We start from the raw sequence: 22,070 nt of genomic DNA on the forward strand, positions 1-22,070 counted from the left end.
TTGCCTTCAAAGGGCATTGAGCTGTTCCTATTACAGTTAAAAATGTAGGAGTCAGATTCAGTACTAGGCCGCCTCCTCTCGCTGTGCTGTAGCCCTCAGGCAAGCAACATAACCCAAAAGTGGGTGGCACTAGCTGAAAATGAGGTCTAGATGGGACAGCAGGGAAAGGGATGATTCAGATGGTCTCCTTTGGAAGCAACAAAGGAGTTAAATGTTGGCCCTTGGTCCCCCGTCCCTTCCCTACACCAATTCCAAAGACCAGGCAGTTCCTTCATTTCAGTATGTTACAGGCTAATAAAGCAACTCGTTGGTTTTGACACATTTTTCTCCATCTGTCATAGTAAAGCAAAGGGAAAAATATTAAAAATGGAAAGTACTTTAAGGATACCTCACAATGTTATTAACAATACAGAATGATGCATTTATATTGTAATGTGTGATCATTTGCATGCTTATTTTTGCAAAGATGAATTTATAGCTTATTGAATGCTTCATCGTAATACTTTACCGCATAAGAGTTGCAGGGCAACAGATACCAAATGAGGCATGTCCCTTAAACTACAGCACAGGTGGCCATGGTAAATTAAACTCAGTCTCTCAATCTCAGACCTAATGAAAGTGGGGAAAGAGAGAGAGGGAGAGAGAGATAATAGGCCAGATTCTGAGCCCTTTCCACATATTCTACCTAGTTATGATTTGGATTGGATATTGATGGTGGCCTTTAATTTTTTCCTAAAAACAGAACTTTTCCTCCAAACTATAATATGCCTTCCTCCTCCCCCCCTATATTTAACTATAGGAAACAGTCTTGGATACCTTTTTGACCACTTTGTCTGTATGCATTATGATAGCCTTTAGTTATATGATTGCATATCTGAATGTTATTTTATCATAGTTTTTGTGTAAATTTCAGAGGGTTTTAGTAAAGTAAACTGAAAAACCTTGTGGCAACGTATCAACATCCACATTGGTTATCATCAGGGTTGGAACCTTTAGATTCGCTATACAGACCTCTGCCACTTGAGCAAATGGAATCACAAACAGCAGTAATATGTTGTCGTCATCCTGCATGTGGACACGCACTAGAGAGGGATGGGACACACACTTGGCTGATGTGTCATAGATTTTGCTGATAGCAGATGAATTGTCATGCTCAGAAATCTTGGTTTCCATTCTAGGCTCTGGGAGGGAGTATACTCGAGTGGACACGCCCTTTCTGCCCTGTCTAAGTCCTGTCTCTTCCTCGCTCCTGGCTCCTTATCCCAGTTCCATCTCCTTGCCAACTTTGTCCCAATCCCTCTCTTCAGTTCTCATCCCAGTCTCCTTTCCCAGCCAGTTCTAGCCCTGCCCCGGCCACCTCATCCAATCTCAATCAATCTCTCTCTCCCTCCCTCTCCCATCCCTGCCACAGTCCCGCCAATCTCTTTACCCAGCCAATCCTAGTTCCCCTCCACACACCTTCTTGTCAGATCTGTCACCCCCTCCTTATCACCTCCATTCTCCCCAACACTGGTTCTTAGTCCCAGTCTCCTTTTCTAGCCAGTTCCAGCCTCCCCTGTGCTCTCCAGATTAACATATCTGTATTCCTCCACAGCCAACAAGCTTTCAATCCCCACCCCTGTTTCTGACACTGGCTCCTAGTCTCCTTTCCCAATGAGTCAGTGTCTCCTTGCCCAGCCAGTCCCAGTTTCTTTTCCTACTCCAATCCCAGTCTCACCAGATTCCTTGTCCAATCTACTCCTTTCTCTTTCCCTTGTCTGGCTTTGGTGCGCTCTGCATTTGAATTAAGCAGCTTTCTTTTCCATGCTGCCTGGGTGCCAGCAGGGGTATCATTAAGATCAGAGAGAGAGAGAGAGAGAGTAGGATGACCAGATGTCCCGATTTTATAGGGACAGTCCTGATATTTGGAGCTTTTTCTTATAGAGGCTCCTATTACACCCCCACCCTCTGTCCCGATTTTTCACATTTGCTGTCTGGTCACCCTAAGAGAGAAAGGCTCTTTACTCTCAGTTCCAGTATCTGGCACAGAACAGGTGGGAACAGACATTACAGGAAAAGTACATGTTTGTCCCTGTAGCCCTGGGCTGTGAGGGGATGGAAAATGTTCAACCATTCTGTAGGCATGGCACATGCACAGTCTGCTCATAAGAGCAGAGAGGCTGGAGCTTGCCCAGCACAGGAATATTTAGGGAATTTAGCTGCTACAATAGAATAAGCCCCTATTCAGCATGTGCGAATAGCAATTTTTTTAAAAGTTTTTAATTTGGCCATATTATTGGTAGATTTCCTCAGAGTTGGCAAAAGGCATATCCCTGACAAAAAAGCTACCCCCTGCCAAATGTTAAGTCTAGGGGCACTAGACCAGTTCAAAGAAAAGTCACTAGAATTTTTTAACATTGGCAAAAAAAACCCAACGTATTTTCCCTGGTTCTTGGAAACGGCTATACCATTTTGGCTGAAATTTTCAACAAAAACAAAATCAGCCTCAGGCAGATATCTGCATGGAAAATTTCAGCCTGAATAGTTAACATTGGAAAAGTTATAAGCAACTGAAAACAAGGTTTTATAATGGGAAGTATCTGGCAACTTGAATACCTAATCATGATCCAGAATGTTTTACAAAGCAATTTTAAGTATTATTATCTCCATTTTCCAGCCCTGCCTAGGACACTTTCCAGCAAAAGAGTATAGGGTGGTGGTGGAGCAGACAGGTTGTTGTGAATTAATGTGCATGTCTCATTATTCCCATTCATTTCAGAGTGCCTTCCAAATGTCATTTGAAGGCAGCATATGGACCTAAGATAGTAAAACTCATACATAATGGTGGTCATTCTAAGTGAAATAGTGCTTATGTTTAATTCCAGGGAGGCCTAGGTATCACCGGGATGTTGAAAATGGCAGAGACTCCAAAAGTTAATTAAGCTTAAGAGTAATATGGTGATGAATGATTTAAAAGCCACATGGCTCAATAATGGTTTAAATCCACAGCCTATGGTGGAGAGGAAGTGTAAACAGGACTGCAGCTATTGTGCTAGGGTACTGCATGCACTGCTTCTCTGTACAGCATCTGCTACTCAGCCCTTTATGAAAGGAAGGTGGATCAGTGACCTTAACTTCACGTTTCTTGCCTCTTCTCTACTTTGGGAGGGCTCATTACTGCATCGGCACTATCCTGTGGACTGCCGTTGCACCCAAACCTCTGCTCACATGGCGAGAAAAGCCTCTGCTCTTGTGCATCAAACATTTTGCATATGCAATTGTGGTAATTAGGTGCCAAACTCCAGCATTTGTGCTCTTAAAGTAAATGCATATCTAAATAGGTGCCCATGCAAAATCTGTAAACCCAGTATTGAGGGCTGGGTTGAGGATGCCTGAAAACTTTGACCTGAGGTTTTTACAGTGGTACACAGGATTCTACTTGATGATTCCCTCTGAAATCAGAGAGATTAATGTCCCATACACATTCTTGATGATACAGGGGAAAGAGCTCAATCTAAATGATTTTTTTTAATTGCATAGAAGTTGAAACAGGTACTAACAATATCCTGAAGCGATCTCACAGTTTTTAACTTGTTTTTGTTTGAGTGCTTTCTCCTTCAAGCATCCCTTAGCAAGCACTTGGGGTCAAAGATACTATCCAAATACATAAAACAATGTTATAAACAAGGCTACAATAGTTGCTTTACAATGTGACATGCTAGTCATGTTTAACTGATCCATATAAAGCATGAGACACTTTCTAACTGTAAGAACAGTAGGACAACCGAACAAACTGCCTAGGAAGGTTGTGGAAACTCCTTTACTGGAGGCTTTCAAAAGGAGGCTGGATAACCATCGGTCTTGGATGGTTTAGACAAAAATCCTGCATCATGGCAGGGGGCTAGAATAGATATCCTCGTGGTCCCTTCTAACCCTGTGGTTCTATGATTCTATGACATGGCAGTATAAATACTGTCTGTGAGTTGACATTAGTTTACTTGGAAGGTGCATGATGAAATTCTCAAAGTTAGCATACCGTCAATATTTTAAAGTTGTGGAGGGGGAAATAAATCTGACTATTCTGCATATGCAGCACTCAGCTGTGCTTCTATAAGAAGGCTCTCCTGCTTACTTGATTATACTAAATCTGCACTGACATTATCGTATACTGAAGGACAAGGCTTTAGATAACTGGAATGAACAGTGCAATGTGATGGATGAAGCAAATATTTGTCTGCTAATATATACACTCTCCTCTGTTTAAAGTCTTGTAGCTTCAGGGTTTTTATTTTTAATTGTATTACAACTTTCCCCCACAACATGCACTGTTCTCTCCTGTCTGTCTTTGATCTTCTCATTTTCAGACATCTGGTTTTTAAATAGCTGCTATTATGACTAAATTCAGCATATTGATCCATCAGCCCCTGGCAGATCTGGTACCACAACCAACTGAATATCTTCTACTACTACCTCTCTGGAGACTGATTGTGCCAGGTCTGCAACCTGTTCACACTGTAGGCCTGAGATGTGAAAGTCTGTGGTGTGTCTCCAAACCAAGGTTCAAACATTAACATCACAATATGCTAGTGTTTCATCAACTGCACATTCATTCTTCATGTAGGCTTTATTCAATGCCAGATGTGTGTGAACAATACAGAAACTGGGCATATGCAGTTATGCATCTGGTATCATTGAATATTAGTCTAATTTGTTTAACATCTCAAGAATTTAACAGTATTGCAAAGTTGATTAAATACACTTCATTTTCCTCTCTTTAACTGGTGTAAAGAGAGTCCTCTTGAAGATATACATTTCTACATATTCATTCTTGAGTATGTGAATGAAACTCCCATAGAAAGTTCTAGGCCAAATTCAATGGTAATATACTGTCACGGAGCACAGATTCACCCAGCAGCACCTCCTGCTAGTCATCTTGGGGAATTAATGTTCCAGCCTCTGGAGCATCCTCTTCAGGCCAGTGTCTCACCGCCCCTGGCCCCCCATGTCCCTCCCAGACCCCGGTGCCCTTGTCTTGGGTGCTACCCCCTGGCAGTACCCCACAGTTCTGGGTCTCCCCCTCCCAGGGGAATCCCCACCCACTATCCCCACATCACCTCTGTCATAGGCTACGGCCAGTCACCAACTAGCCCCCACTCCCTGGGGCAGATGGCAGCATAAGCCATTCATCACAGGGGAGGGGGGTTTGGACCTGCTGCCTCTGCTTACCTGTGTCTGCCCCTGCAACACGCATACCTAATAGGCCTTCCCAGGCCTGCAGCCTGGGGCTTTCCAGGCTGGAGCCCTAGCTCCTCTGGCCCTTCCCCAGCCCTGCTCTAATCTAGGTGTCCTGCTCAGTACCTTGCAGCCAAGCCCTTCTCCCTCTTCAGGCAGAGGGAAAATCTCCTGGAACTTCTGGCTCAAAGCCTTTATAGAGCCAGCTGGGCCCTGATAGGAGTGTGGCCCTCAGCTGCAACCACTTCCCCCAGTCAGCGAGGGTTTCACTCCCTGCCCCAGCCGCAGCCCTCTACAGGGCTTTTCCAACCCCTTCAGGGCTGGAGCGGGTGTTCACCCCGCTACATATACATTCTATCATAATGTATAGGTCAGGGAAAAGTTGGTCAGAAAACAGATGTCCATGGTTAGAATAGTGATAATAGTGTAGCTTTCACTGACTTGGGTTTCAGATATTGTACAAACTATGTGTCACTCCAATGCCCGGTGTTCAGTTAGATTGTGAGCTCTCCTGGGCATGGACGGGCTGTTCATCTGTTTGAACAAAACCCAACACATGGGACCCACTCTGATCCTAACTGGGGGATTCTGAATGCTACTGTAATATAAATGAATAGTGATAGGCATACTAAACAAGTCCCAGTATGCCCCCGTTAACTTATGAATCACCATCTCCAACACTCCCAGGGCCAAGTGAGTTTAAGCAAAGTGGGCATAGCTCCTGTCGGGTCAGATTCCTATCTCACATTACTGTGAATCAAGAGTAACGTTGTTGAAATCAATAGAGTTTCTATACTAATGTGACAGCAATGTGAGGTCAGAATTAGGCCAAATGGGAGGAGTTATGCCTATTTATATCAGAGGCGGAATTGGGTCTCCACTGAATACAAAATTGGTGTAATTTATCCTTGTTTTGGACATGTAATGAATATCATATCAATGAAATTTACAGTGTTTTGCCACTTAAAGTAATTTATTCATCATCTAATTATCATTTTAAGTCAGAATTAATTGTGGCTGCACATGATTATGTATATAACATTGTAGGTGAAAAATTGGGGGCAAGTTTGAGAACTGTTTGAAAATTTGTGACTTGATTTTTCAGTCTGTGCACTTACTACTGCAGTTAAGTCAATGATAGCTGCATATGCTTAGCACCTATGATAATCAATCAGCTGGGGCCTTGAACTTTATGTTGATGACTGCTCTGACTCATTTGGTTCTTCTCTGACTTCCTTGTTCACCTTTATTGCCCTGCATTAACACCCCTGTCCACTACAATTGTCATTCCCTAAACCTTGTTTTTACCAACAAGATGTATTCATAGATTAAAGCAGTCCTAGAATTTTACTTGACTCTTTATTCTCTTTCCCCTTATATCTGTGTTCTTACTTGCAAGGTCTAAACTTAGGGTTTACCTCACCTCTCATTTAGACTCCTGTAAATCAAGAGTAGCGCCAGTAAAGTAAAGTAATATGGTTATAAAACTGATCAGTTTATAGCTTAGCTGAAAATATATTCCCTAGGTACATCATTCTTTATTAGCATCAGTCTGGAAGTGGCTGGCAAGAAGGCCTAATCTTACATAGACTTTTGTTTCACCACCGGAGTAAGGGAAAAAAGAGGCTGGTGCAGGAGACAATAGCCAATGTGGAGGAGTATTCTTGTAAGACATTACAAAGTAGCTTTTTCACCAGATCCTACAGAAGTAATGAATAGTAGCCATGGAACCTACATTGAAACTAAACAAATTTTTCATGCATGTAATAAGTATTTCAGTTCTAAAACTAGCAAATGAAAATGATCTGTATGCAGTATCTTTTATTAAATGCAATAAACAAGTCAATACAGACCACCTGACCATTATCAACTCTTGCAAGCTGTGTTTTGGATTTAATTCAGGAGTTCTTACTATATTTTGGGTTAAAATGAATAGTAACCCCGGAACCTCAATATTTGCTGGGTTTGATAAGCTATAGAGAACAAGGCAGTGTCAGGCCTCTTTCCTAGAAAAATTCCCCACAGCTGCTGTGCAATAAATGTATGATTACCCATAGATGTATTTAGAGTAATTGGCTCATTTCTCTGCAGTCAATACATTGTAGGAGACAAATCATTTTTGTCTTACAGTATTGTATTTTTGAATAATAGCTTATGTATATTCAGCTATCTCTGTGTGTCTAATTATATATATATAGAGAGAGAGAGAGAGAGAGAATAAATATAATACAATGCACAATATATAGGTGTATATACTTAATGAGCACGGATGGGAATGTCATATATTCATTGTGCAGATATCAAAGTAAAGTTCTTATTAGATCTCTTAAATAGAATAAAATAGCACTGCTGAATATTCTCAGTGATTTCTACAGATGAAGGGCACCTAATGGATAATGTAATCAGCAAACACAGACATTTAACTGGCAGCTGATTCACCTGTCCGAAGCTAATGTGTTTTTTCTGCAGGTAACCCAGTTCTGACCCTTGGCTCCAATTCCTGACCTCTGACTTTGGCTCTGACCCTTGGCTCTGGCATCTGGCTTCTGACTCTAGTTCTGACCCTGGGCTCTATTCCAGGCTATTGATTCCTGCTCTGACTATTGGGCCTGGCTCCTGCCCCAACCACCAGGCACCACTGTCGATGTCCCCATCATGTAACAGTTTAAGCAGCCCCAACAAAAACAAAAGGCTGATATGGCAAGTATGGATCCTACAAAGGCCAATATCTCTGCTGAAGATGGTGGATGTCCTGCAGACCTTGCAGGCCCAGGTTGGTACCCTGCAGACACAGAATGTGGTTCTGCAAGCTCAAGGCATGCCACCTTCAGCTCCAAACCCTGCTCCCCACAAGCCCAAGTACCCATTTACTGACAAGTTAAGTAGTGATTGTGATAAATTTTGTGGATTCCTATTAGTGTTGGCTCCTATTTCTGTTATGCCCAGGGTCGTATCCCACTGACCAAGCCAGGGTGGGATTGATTATTATCCTGCTTATTGAGGAGGCTCTGGCTTGGGAGTCTCCACTCCAGGAGAAATCCAGTCCACTTCTGAGACAATTTGAGGATGTTGTTAGACTATGGCTTCAATGATCCACTTCAGGTGTTGTGGCAGGGACACTGGCCAGTTGCTAAATATGCAGTGGAGTTCTGACACTTGGTAATAGACACGGAGTGGAACAAAGCTGCCCAGTGTTATCATTGCTGACTCAACCTAAATGACAATAACTGGCATGGGTGGAATGCCCGTTCAGCCTGGATGCTTTAATTGACCTATGCATCAAGATCGACAACTACCTAACCAAAGGCTTCCATTTAAAAATTGGTACTCCCAGCTCCTGCCAGCTCTAGTCTCCAAATTACCCGTCCCTTCCTCATTGCTTGAACCCATGAAAGTTGACCAGGTCTGCCCCGCTTCTCCAATATGAAGAAGAATTAATATTGGGCATCTGGCCAATGCCAATACTGCAGCGAACTAGAGGTTGAATTAGCGCCCTTCCCCCTCTGCCTCAGGGCACTCCAACACTTATCTACTAATATCCAGGTAATGACAGATCAGTATCCAACACATCTCCAACTCCCTCTCTAGCTCTGGCATTCTGTGACACCCGACATGAGTATAGAGGTGCTAGTGGTCTTGAGTGCCTCAGGCAATTTCATGCATTTGGAGTTCATCTGGGCACACAATACCCCCACCCAGCAGAAGGACTCTCTTGAGTTAGTGAAGTCCATAGATGGGTCATTCAGGAACAGTCACCCACCATTCAGCTCCCCTAGGAGGTAACAACTCTTCCAGGGCAACAAGAAGTCCTCTAGCTTGTGCTAATTCATACACCGTATTCACAAGTTGTCCTTGGCATCCCTTGGCTCATGCATCTGCTGGTAGTCAGGCACAGTATGCTTTGACTCTTCATCTTGCTGACAATCCTGTTTCTGGAGAGCTGACCTGGAACCCACAACCCTTGGCAGTTTACTTGGTCTTCCAGAGAATTCAGAGATGTGAAGAGAGGATCCAAAGGCAACCTGGCAACCCTCATGACCTCCTCAATGGCTCCAGGAATTCCTGTTTAAATATCAACACTATGCTGATGTGTTTACCCTGTCACCTCATCACAGCTATGATTGCCTAATTCACCTTCAGCAGTGAGCAGAGGTTCCCTTCATTTACATTTTCTCTCTCTCTAAAACCTGAACCGGCTCTGGAGCTACCTTGAGGGAATTACACTGCACACACGATATAATTTTTTTTTAGGGGGGAAAAATCTTATTGTTTTTTCAGGAAAAACTATTTGCTGAATTTGATCTGAATTTGCAAATAGTTTCAGTTGCACCAAAACTGCAGTTTTGGTGAATTTACTATTTGATTAAAAATTTTGATCAAGAAATGTACATGACAGTGAAAACAATTTTTTAGCCCTCATACATGTGTGTGTGTGTGTGTGTGTGTGTGTGTGTGTACGTATATATAAAAATATTAGGGCTGTTGATTAATCGCAGTTAACTTATGTGATTAACTCAAAAAAAGTAATCGTGATAAAAAAATTAGTCACCATTAATCACACTGTTACACAATAGAATGCTAATTGAAATGTATTAAATATTTTGGATGTTTTTCTTATTTTCAAATATATTGATTTCTATTACAACCGAGAAGACAAAATGTACAGTGCTCACTTTATATTATTTTATTACAAATATTTGCACTGTAAAAAAGATCAACAAAAGAAATAGTATTTTTTGATTCACCTCATACAAGTACTGTAGTGCAATCTCTTTATCATGAAAGTGTAACTTACAAATGTATATATTTTTGTTACATACCTGCTCTCAAAAATAAAACAATGTAAAACTTTAGACCCTACAAGTCCACTCAGTCCTACTTGTTCAGCCAATCACTAAGACAAACAAGTTTGTTTACATCTACAGGAGATACTGCTGACTGCTTCTTATTCACCAGAAAGTGAGAACAGGCATTCACATGGCTCTTTTGTAGCCGGTATTGCAAGATATTTACATATAAACGTTGGTATGCCCCTTCATGCTTTGGCCACCATTCCAGAAGACATGCTTCCATGCTGATGATGCTTGATAAAAAAATGTGTTGATTAAATTTGTGACTGAACTCCTTGGGGAAGAATTGTTTGTCTCCTGTTCTGTTTTATCCATGTTCTGCCATATATTTCATGTTATAGCAGTCTTGGATGATGACCCAGCACATGTTCATTTTAAGAACACTTTCACAGCAGATTCGACAAAACACAAAGTAGGTACTGATGTGAGATTTCTAAAAATAGCTACAGCACTTGATCCAAGGCTTAAGAATCTGAAGTGCTGTCCCAAATCTGAGAGGGTCAGGGTGTGGAGCATGCTTTCAGAAGTCTTAAAAGAGCAACAGCCCGATGCTTAAACTACAGAACGCAAACCACCAAAATAGAAAATCAGCCTTCTGCTGGTGGCATATGACTCAAATGATGAAAATGAACATGCATCTGTCTGCTCTGCTTTGGATCGTTATCGAACATAACACATCATCAAGGGGGGAGGGATAGCTCAGTGGTTTGAGCATTGGCCTGCTAAACCCAGGGTTGTGAGTTCAATCCTTGAGGGGGCCATTTAGGGCTCTGGGGCAAAAATTGGGGATTGTTCCTGCTTTGAGCAGGGGGTTGGACTAGATGATCTCCTGAGGTTCCTTCCAACCCTGATACTCTATGAATCAGCATGGATGCATGTCCTCTGGAATGGTGGTTGAAGAATGAAGGGACATATGAATCTTTAGCACATCTGGCACATAAATATCTTACAACACCGCCTACAACAATGCCATACAAACACCTGTTCTCACTTCAGGTAACATTGTAAACAAGAAGCGGGCAGCATTATCTCCTGCAAATGTAAACAAACTTGGTTGTCTGAGTGATTGGCTGAAGTAGGACTGAATGGACTTGTAGGCACTAAAGTTTTACATTGTTTTATTTTTGAATGCAGTTATTTTTTGTTCATAATTCTACATTTCTAAATTCAACTTTCATGATAGAGATTGTACTACAGTACTTGTAGTAGGTGAATTGAAAAATACTATTTCTTTTGTTTTTACAGTGCAAATACTTGTAATCAAAAATAAATATAAAGTGAGCACTGTACACTTTGTATTCTCTGTTGTAATTGAAATCAATATATTTGAACATGTAGAAAATATCAAAAATATTTTTAAAAATGGTATTCTATTGTATTGTTGTTTAACAATGTGATTATTTTTTAATTGCTTGACAGCCCTAGTATATATAGATGTTTAATTTTGCATGTCATATTATTGTGGGTGTCTATCCCATACAGAAAAACAATACAAATGAATGACTAAGTCCAATCCTGCTTTCAAAATTCTCATTCAATTCAATGAACGCTTGGCACAAGTAAGGACTTCAGTATCAAGCAGGTTGTAGCCCCATGTGTGCTGTAACTAGATGTTTCTATGCGACACTTTGTATTTTCTCAGTATTTACTTGTATTGTTACTGATTTTGGCTACAGACATGCAGTATGCTAACTGTGTCTAGTGAAGATTATGGGAGTTGAGTGAATTCATCTCCTTGGCAAATATGGTCAGCACCTCTTAAGAGAATGTCTTAAAAATTACTCTTTGTTTTTTCATCATCTTCTAAATTTAAACAAACTCAGGACTGTACCTTTGGTACAAAAGAACCACTACTAATTGGCAATACAAACCATTATTCCTTAGAAATAGATAATTATTTCTTTAGTCCTTCATACATAGTATTTTTTTTAAGTGAGAGAGCTATCTTAGACTCATCCGTCTTCCTCTAGTTCTAATGCCAGTTGGATGAACACATCTCTTGATGGGAGTGGGAATTACCAGTGATCCTCCTTTTCCTGTTTGCATCTAGAAGATGCTCATGATCCCAGTAAGGGTTTCAGATATACAGGCTACATCTTAAAGAGTGATAGTTTACGTAATTTCTCCTCTTTTTCTAACCAACAAATACAGGCAAAGCATAGTCAGGAAAAGGCTTACTTACACTTTTTGTGCGTTTTAAGTCAGTCCTCCTTCAGCTAAAACTAGAACAGGTATTGATTCTCAATTTATATTTTGCAATACAAATGGAGAATGAACACATGTCCTGTGTAGTAATTGAGCTGGAGAGGGATTTAACATCCAAAATATTGATTAGAATCTGCTTACTTATGCACCATTGATTTTGAACTGCAGTTAATCTCCTTATCTGAAACACTGTGGTTTCTTTCTATATGAAGTTGAGACTCGCATTCTAATAATTGTCTAACCGTGATTTCATGTTGCTTCTACATCAAACACACATGCACTTGGCAAGCTCAAGGTATCATCCTTTCTGGTATCCATCTTAATGTAGCACTTTTTTTTTTTTGGATATTGTAATTGGATGTAATATGATTTTATTCAACACCTAGAGAAATATAGAGCGGGTGCTCAGGTCAAAGCTTCATGCTGCTCAAGCTAAAGCAGGACTGGCAGGTGTCAGTACCTATCCCTGTAAATAGTAGCTAGTGAACTGTGAGCCATTTATCAAGTCTGTCTTCGAAGTTAGGTTAGAACTTGGGAAATATAAGAAGTCAGAGAATCTAGGAAATTACACCATGGTAATCTGATGAAATATAGGTGAGATAAAAAGTGCCAGCTCAGTACTAATCTGGTACATATAATAGACCCTGAGACAAACATTCTGGAACGTGCTTCCTCAAACAAAAGGCCAATTCAGATATTTTTTCCAGTGTTGGTTCTTGGTTATAATTTTCAGTAAGCAGTGTTCAGTGCATTAACCTGAACGTGATGTTTTTTCCTGACAGATAATTGTGATGATCAGCTGGTGTCTGCCTTGCCTCAGTCTTCATTCAGCAGTTCATCAGAGCTGTCTAGCAGTCATAGTCCTGGATTTGCAAGGCTTAATCGAAGAGATGGTGAGTCTATTTTCTGTTGATTTCTGCTTTATTTCCTCATTTTTTCCAAAGCATTTGATTACATAGAAAAAGTAAATGAGGGTCAGTGAGTATTTTCAACATTATCTTTTATAGAATGTTGAAATGATAAAGAGTGAGCATGTATTTCTTTAAAAAATGTGTTTAAGGTTTTAGGAAATATAAGATTTTTATCACTACGATTTAGACCACTGTGTCATATACAAGTATTGAGGAGAGGTGTGGACATAACTGCATACAGACTACTGGAGGAGTTTTGGTAATTTCATTTAATACTAATAGTAGATGAAGCTGAACTGATTCAGAAAATCTATTTGGTTAAGCATCCAAATGTTTGGATACTTGAATTCATGAAATTGGACTGGAAATTTCCCAAGAAAAGGCTTTTTCATTAGTTTTCTAGTATCTTTGTTTCTATCATTAACTTCAAGGATTACGCTTGATAAGAACATTTCCAACACGTCTGTTTTCAATATATATATAATATATTTGCACTTCCTTATATCTGCCAGGAATGAAAACAGACGTGTTGGAAATGTTCTTATGGAGTGTAATCCTTGAAGTTAATGATAGAAACAGAGATTTATATCTATATATATCTATATATACGCACCAATATGGGGGCAAGTGGATATCCATTGGTAATATATGTTACCTGGTTGGGAATATGAGTAATTGCAAGAGGTCATTGAAAAATGGATAAAACTATCATGAAAAGATTTATGAAAATATTTTGTTTTGTGGAAATTCAAAATTTTGATGAAAATTCAAATTTTAATGTCTTTGACCATCTAATAATGACTCCATATGCATTCACCTAACCTACATTGGAAGCTAATGACAAACTGCAACTACTGATATTTAGAGCCTTTTTTTTAGTGAAGGACAGCAGACAGTTGCAGTTTAGGTGAGCATGCAATTGTGCCTCTATATTTGCATGCAAAATACTAGGAATTATGCAAGCAAATGTAGGTGTGCAAATATGTACTGAAATCTTGCCTCTTGTAATGACAGCGTGTCCTTTATATCTACCCAATTTCCATACCTAATTCTTATATATGTTTTCCATATCAGTTTGGTCAAATTCTGGAATTAAAGCATACAAATGGACTTTACAGTACATCTTATTGTTTGTTTAAAATGCAGTTAAAATTAGAAATTTTTTTAGAAACAACTTTGCTGAATTATTGCTGGAAGATTTATTTAATTTAGAACTTGTAACAGAGGATCCAGAAAATATTTTCTTTAACTGCTATTTAACTAACTACAGTATAATTTTAAATGATCTATTGTGTCATGAAAAGGAAATTGTCTGAGAGAAGAGAAATTTTTGTAATTACTGTAAACACATTTTCTGTTGCTAATGACAAAAATCTATTAAAATACTTTGTGTGAAGGACAACTATTCTGAAGCTTTTTGACAATATCTGTGACATGATATGAATTCTTTGTCTAGAAAGAAAAATGAGTTAGACATTCATTCAAGGACAAATCACTGTTGACATTGTGTTGTACTAATTGCATATTAGTAATGACTAATTACACTCAAAAGCCAAAATAAAAAATAAACATAAGTATTTAGGGTATTGAAGAGAGAAAACCAAACTTTGAAATACCACGAAATTGCAGTAATCAACCTCATTAGGCATGTATCCAGGAACTCAGTCATTCTTGTCAATAATGCACTCAAAGCAATTTTTCTTTTTTCCTGTGTGCCAAGGTGGTTCTTGATCTTACCATCAAAGTGCTACTGATGAGGAAGAACAAAAACCTTCAAAAAAGATTTTAAGTAGCAATAAAGTGGAATGATGCAACGTGGAGTTATTGGTAAACAAAAGCCCATTGGCAGAAGTAGCTAAGAATATTTCTTTTTATAATTACTTTGTAGGGACCAAACTCTTAGTTAAGCTAAAAATATAAGTGAACAACAGCATTTTTTATTGTCTCTAAACAAGATTGCCTCAAGATTAAAACTAGACTGTGACTTGGACTACACTCATGTGCAAGTCTAAAGATAGAGTAAGAGTCCACCTTACACTCCTCTGTGATCTACCTGAACCTTGGTAGCAGGTGCATAAGAGTAAGCAAGGCTACTCACCTGCTTACTCTCTTCCTGGGGCAGATGGGCAAGCAATAGGCAGAGTAGCTGAGCCAGTTTGGGGTAGGAGATAGGAATTTTCTGCTGCTCTGTGGCTGTACTAAATTACTACCCCTGGCAGCAAAGAATAAGCAGTGAAGAAACTGTGGCCCAGATGTGTGCCTCTCTGAGGCCACGTCTACACTACCCGCCGGATCGGCAGGTCATGATCGATCTATCGAGGATTGATTTATCACGTCTAGTGTAGATGCGATAAATCGATCCCCGATCGCTCTGCTGTCGACTCTGGAACTCCATCACGTGAGAGGCGGAAGCGGAGTCGACGGGAGAGCGGTGGTGGCCATTGATCCCACACTGTGAGGACATGAAGTAAGTGATTCTAAGTCGATCTAAGATACGTCGACTTCAGCTACACTATTCTTGTAGCTGAAGTTGTGTATCTGAGATTGATTCATCCCCCACCCCCAGTGTAGACCAGGCCTGAGTCTCCATGCATTCCAGGGCTACACCTGGGCGGTACCTAAAATCACAATCTAGCCCTTAGTAATACGGCATTATTTCAGACACTTAAAAAAAGCTCTGGTTATTAAGAAGCACTCAAATGCATTCAACTCACCCTATCTATTTAATAAGAATTTACATATATTGATAAGTATGTAAGATAAGTGTTAATAATACTTGATACTTCCAGAGAGCTTTCTATCCTTGGATCTCCATGGTACATTGGAACTCATGTTGCACTCTGAAACGATTTATAGTGAAGTAGAATGAAAGTCCCAAATTGCTTCATTACAACATTGTGTAAATTGTAAATTTAATTAGTGTGAACCTCTGCTTAGAATAAAGTTGTTAAAATAAAATGACTTCATTATAAGAGGGATCGACTGTGTTCTGAAGTGTTCCTAAGGATGCTTACCTTAGGACCTTACTTTGCATTGCTTTGTGAGAAGATGGCAGGATTGTCTCAATAAGGTGCACTCCCAAGAGTGTTAATTCATTTAGCTATATCTCTTAAACTATGAAATCTATCAGCATCATAGTAAAATGCATTATTACTTTTAAAATTGCCTTTGCCTTCCTCCTCCCTAATGTGCTCAGGCATTAGTAATGATCATAGCTTTACCTCTGGCATCTTTCTATTACACATATATCCAAAGCAGTGGGTTGTCTAATTAGAAGATTGCTAGCTCTCTGCCTACTCGTTCTTTACCTCTGAGGGTCACAGTACCCAGCACGATACAGATCTGAATGTCTCATTCATCCATTATGCTCAGACATTTTGTTGATATAGTAGTTCATGACCAGACAACTTGTTTAGCCACCTTTACATGGCATGATCCAACTCCCCCTGGAGATGGAGGGGAAAAAATCTTAAAATGCCCTCTAGCCTTCTATAAATTAGCTTTAATCTATGTTTCCTTTTTGAGTGTTGTAAGGATTCAGTATTAAGGCTGGGCCACTAGTGAATATTTTTTCCCACTAACAGGTTCACAATTTCTAGATCAGGATTTGACTTTTTTTTAACTTCTGTGTGTACTTTTCAATGAACATTTCTGTAACAATATTTTGTAGGTGACCATATAAGGAAGATAATTTAATCAGGAAATATAAGTATATATTCATGAATATGTGTGTTTGCAGACAAATGAGTTTATTCACACAGGAAATGTTTGCCAAGCCAATGTTTGGAGTTAGGAGTGCAGGGGCTGGGAGTCAGAGAGACTAGGAGAATGAGAAAGCCATTGATTTTTAAAAGGCAGCAACTCTGAATGGACAACATTTAGGGGAGATTAGATGGGATAGAAGAGTGGAAACTGAAGCACCTGAAAAGTCTCTTTAACTGGGGGCATTTTGTACATGTTCCAGCCTGAGAACATGCAGGAAGTGTTTGCAGTTTGGCTAAGTATTGAGGCAGGAATCAATGCTTGGGGACAATGATCTGTGATACAGCAGGGCCAGGGAGCAGTGGGAGAGTGGTCATATTGAGTGCCAGGAAGTGGGCTCAACCAGAGGTTCTGGAGGAGCTGGAAGAGGGGCTGCAACCTGGCGCACTGCAGATAGATATGGGCCAGGGTCTCCCTCACACTGCAAAAATGGGAAGCGGCGGTAAGAGAGGTGAACTGCTCCAGGTACACACCCGTGCTCATGGCTCCATGAAGGAGCCACCAGCTAATGTCCCTGGTGGGCCTGGAACCAAGATGGAATACAGACTGGCCCACTGGGGTCCCTCACCCTCTGCAGCTGGTAGAAGGTATCAGGGCAGGACATGAGGTTGGGGAAATGAAGAGTATGGAGCACGAGCGTGTAAAGATGGTCCTATGGTGCGGTTTGGAAGTGAACCAGCTGCAAAGCATGCAGCCGGCTCGGGGTATGAAGGGGTGGGGGCCGAGAGGGCTCACGGGGCAGGGGCCTGATGAAGAGATCCGGATGGCCTGGGGTGAGGCCGGGCGGGGGATACCCTCTTGCAGGACCCACTTGAGGAAAGACTGAGAATAAGGCTTCCTCCACCTCCCAAAGTATGTGCCGAGCGTGGAGAGCCCCATGCGCCAGCCAAGTGCATAGGGATCCACCCAGACTCCCCAGTTGTAGTCCAGGAGGTCTCTGATCCTGGGGTGGGAGAGTAGTCGAGGGGAGATATATAAGCCCTTGGCTAATTAAGGCATGGTTCCCTGTAGTCTAGGGAAGGTTACTACAGGTTAATTGGAGCAGCTGTAGTCAATTAAGGCCCTGTCAGGAACCTAGTAAAAAAAACCCTGCTTCAGGCAGACAGTGTGTGCAAGCAAGGAGAGAGGACTGGAGTTTGGAGGTGTGTTGCTGAGAACTGAAAGACCAGAGAAAGGGAGACCCTGCCCCAAGCATCCAGGACTGAGGGTAACCTTATGCAAGGGGGAAGAAACGCACATGGCTTGACAGGGGTTGGGACTCAGAGTGAGGAGCAAACCCAGACCTCTTCCCTGCTTCCCTACTCTACCACCTTCCCAGGCCACTAGCTGGGCCCTTGGCACCCCAGATGCAAGGGGTGGTGTCCTAGCCCCCCCACCAAGGAAAAACGTGGGATCCACCATACCAACATTGGCCATTTTGCCACATGTTGTATGGCATAGTCTCTATGCCGCACAGGAACAGTTATTCACAGGGATTCTGTTGCTATATGGGTGCCTGCCGATGTGAACTAAAAAAGGCTGCTGACTGGGAGTCTTGCTACCATCAGGAAGAACTGTGGGGCCAGCAAGTAGTAACACAAGTTTGAGACAAAAGGGTCCAGGGTAATATCCACAGCTGCAAGGTGGTGGTGGAGGGGTTTATCTATGTAGCTGCTTTTATGCCTCTTGTCACTGGTGTATCTGAATATCTATATTTGAGGTTCTTGTTTCTGCAACATGTATTCAGCAGGTGGAGTAAGCCAAAGGTGTGGATCTCTGCTGGGCACACATTGGGCAAGAGGGAGAAGGTGCTTGTAGACCAGGAACAGCTTCTGCAGGGGGAGAGAAGATGCTGCTGTAACAGCAGCGAATCAAGAGGAACTACAAAAGACTAATGCCAAACTCTAGGCATCTAGAAAAAAAATGGTAGCAGCTGACAGAGAAGTAAGAGAGCCCAACTGTAGCCAGCATGCTTGGTATCAAACTCATATCAACACTTATTTGACTAATACCATGGAGATTGGGGCTGCTCTCCATGATGCTCTTCTTGTTTTCTATATGCTACAGTCTACATGCTGCTTTTGATAAGCAGGTTACCTTGATGATGGTTGGGCCAAAGAGGTAGATACTGCTATTTCCCTTGTTTGTCCTTGGATTCTTCTTCTGGTCATGGGCTATTGAAGTGGGTATTGTTACCTTTCCTGATGGTAATAGACACCAACTGGAACAAGGCCACCCAGCATTATTATTTGTGGCTCAACCTAAAGAAAAATATTACAGATGAACTGGCATGGGTGTAATGCCTGCCGGCATGGGTGCCTTAGTCAACCAATGCAACAAGATAGATGATCGCCTGACAAAACGCAGCCAAGAAAAAAGATCGTTCTCCTGGTTCTGCCAGCCCTGCCAACTCTAGACGATGGCATCAAATTACACAGATTGCACAGTGATGTTTGAATATCAAAACTAGCAATGACAAGTTTACAAAGAACTCATAGGCCAAAATATATTAGTAAAACCCATTCACCAAACAATTAAAAAGCGCAAACAAAAATGTAAAAACAAATGTGATCACTTTTCAGACAATAAGCAGTTAGAAGAAAAGTCCAAATCCAACAAATTTGTTTGTAATAAATAGTGACAAAAGACAAATAATTACACTGGTTTTATAAACAAATAGGTTGACAGTCCTCAGAAGATAATTAAAATGGGCTTACTTTTTCAATTTTATTAGCATGCAAATAAAATTCATTAAGACTGATCTCTTGCATTGATACAAGCTGTAAGAAAATGAAGGTAGAATGAAAATGATGCAATCTGATGGAAATCTTGGTGCTTTTATAAATTAACAGCAAATCTAAGTTGATCCAGCTAACAGCAAAGCTTGTACCTCTGTGACTTACCTGACTTGAATAGGTGAAATAAAGACAAAGAGGTGATATAAATCATTAATGTTTGAATTGGGTTGAATAAATGAATGCTACAATGACTAATACAAAATAGAGGCTCAGGATGATGCATATTAATGCATTGAGAGTGAGACATTCCTGTCACCTTTTATTTTCAAGACAGGAAATGCTACCCCTGCATTACTGGACTGATTAGTTCTTCAAATTAGAATAATCATCAATGATTTTTCAAGAGACTAACCTCAAACAGGCTTTAGTTTCATAATATAGCTTCAGTGTCTATATGCCAAATATTTTAAGTATGCTTAGGATGACATGAAAGCAACTACTAGAGACCTGATATGCAATCTTGACTCAGTTGAAGTCAATGGGAGTTTTGCAAATGTGCAAATAATGGAAAAAATCATTCACAAATGTGAATTGAAACTTAATTTAAGGTCCTCTTATTTGCACCCTTTTTATATGCTTTTCATAATTATTTCTGGAAACAAAGTTTTGTTCCTACAACTGTTCCTGAAACATAATTTTCAACTCCACAGCCAAAATCCATTGAGTAACCTAAAATGTGTTTCAGCTGGAACGGATTAGTTTAGAATTTTATTTGTGAGGTTAGTAAAGGAGGATACATGACAGTGCAGAGGAGAGTCAGGGCTATATAGAGAGCTAGTTTATTACCTGCTTGTGCCAACTTCATAGCCGTTGTAAAGGGCAAGACTCCTCCAACCTGCAAATTCGGTGAAAGGCAGATGATGAGTTTAAGGTGGGCACTTCAGCTCACTGTAGAAATTGAGTGGAGGAGGTTCCTTATGAACAGGGACCAGGGAGATTGCCTCAAAGGTAGCAGCATCGGCCTGTTACAGCAGCTGGTAGGATTAATTCATTCATCCACATTTCTACATCTTTCTAGTGGGGCTTGTTACCTTGTAAATCCTTTGGGGCTGTTTCTCCACCTACAGACTGAGAAGAAGAGAGCTGGGAGCACGTGGGGTCTGTAGGAGGGTTTCTATCAGTAAAGGTAGATTACTCAAATGTCCATACAAATGAACACAAAAGGACCATAATAAGATCAGATCAAAATACATTTTCAAATATGAATGAAATTTGTTTATGCTATTACTTAATCTGTACTCTAACATAGTACAATGAAATGCAGTTTTGACCCACTCCTGCTGCCTTTATCTCTACATATTGCTATTTACCCTTTCAGACATTTTAAAGCTAAGAATACACTTTTTTCCCTCAGTAAAGTCTGTGTCACTGTACAATACTTTAATTAGTTATCAGAAATCTTCAGAAGGTTCTGATAAGAATCTGACTGCAAGAAGGAGTTTTCTGTCATTAAAGAGTTCAGGGAGAAGCCCCTTTTATTTGTACATAGCATCTGAGGGGAGGCGTATTTACACATTTTGAGAGGGGTAAGGCAAGAGCTTGTAATTCATGAACTGTTTTGGGCCTGCAAGCTGTGTCCTTTTATCTGGGCTCAGAAAAGAATCTTGTTGACATTTTGAGAAGATTTTACCTATCTCATGTGGTGGCGTGTTTACAGTAGTAACTGGGGATAAATATTTGTATTTTAATAATAAGAAATCTAGGGACATTCTCAAATGATAAACTTTGGTTAGAGAGAGTTACTACTGAAAGTGTGATTGTCAAGGTTCCTCCCCCACTCTGAACTCTAGGGTACAGATCTGGGGACCTGCATGAAAACCTCCTAAGCTTACTTTCACCAGCTTAGCTTAAAACTTCCCCAAGGTACAAATTAATTTTATCCTTTGTCCCTGGATCGCCAATGCCACCACCAAACTAACTGGGTTTACTGGGAAACGTAGTTTGGATACGTCTTTCCCCCCAAAATCCTCCCAACCCTTGCACCCCACTTCCTGGGGAAGGTTTGGTAAAAATCCTCACCAATTTGCATAGGTGACCACAGACCCAAACCCTTGGATCTGAGAACAATGAAAAAGCATTCAGTTTTCTTACAAGAAGACTTTTAATAGAAGTAAAGAAATCACCTCTGTAAAATCAGGATGGTAGATACCTTACAGGGTAATTAGATTCAAAACATAGAGAATCCCTCTAGGCAAAACCTTAAGTTACAAAAAAGACACACAGACAGGAATAGTCATTCTATTCAGCACAACTATTTTCTCAGCCATTTAAAGAGATCATAATCTAACACATACCTAGCTAGATTACTTACTAAAGTTCTAAGACTCCATTCCTGTTCTATCCCCAGCAAAAGC

General features: G+C 40.6%; 1 protein-coding gene across 5 annotated transcripts in view; it reads left to right on the top strand.

Moving 5' to 3' along the window:
• The window catches only part of CNTNAP4 (contactin associated protein family member 4), a 310,896-nt gene that overhangs the window by 32,326 nt on the left and 256,500 nt on the right, over positions 1–22,070 (top strand). For 4 of the 5 annotated variants that reach the window (XM_073344935.1, XM_073344938.1, XM_073344940.1 and 1 more), the window contains exon 2: positions 13,049–13,159. In XM_073344935.1, the coding sequence (XP_073201036.1) occupies positions 13,049–13,159 (111 nt within the window). Of the gene's footprint in view, positions 1–7,791; positions 7,985–13,048; positions 13,160–22,070 lie in introns of all 5 variants that reach the window. The other variant, XM_073344936.1, reaches the window with a different exon arrangement.

Source organism: Lepidochelys kempii, chromosome 5 (assembly GCF_965140265.1).
Source record: "Lepidochelys kempii isolate rLepKem1 chromosome 5, rLepKem1.hap2, whole genome shotgun sequence".
Classification (NCBI taxonomy): domain Eukaryota; kingdom Metazoa; phylum Chordata; order Testudines; family Cheloniidae; genus Lepidochelys; species Lepidochelys kempii.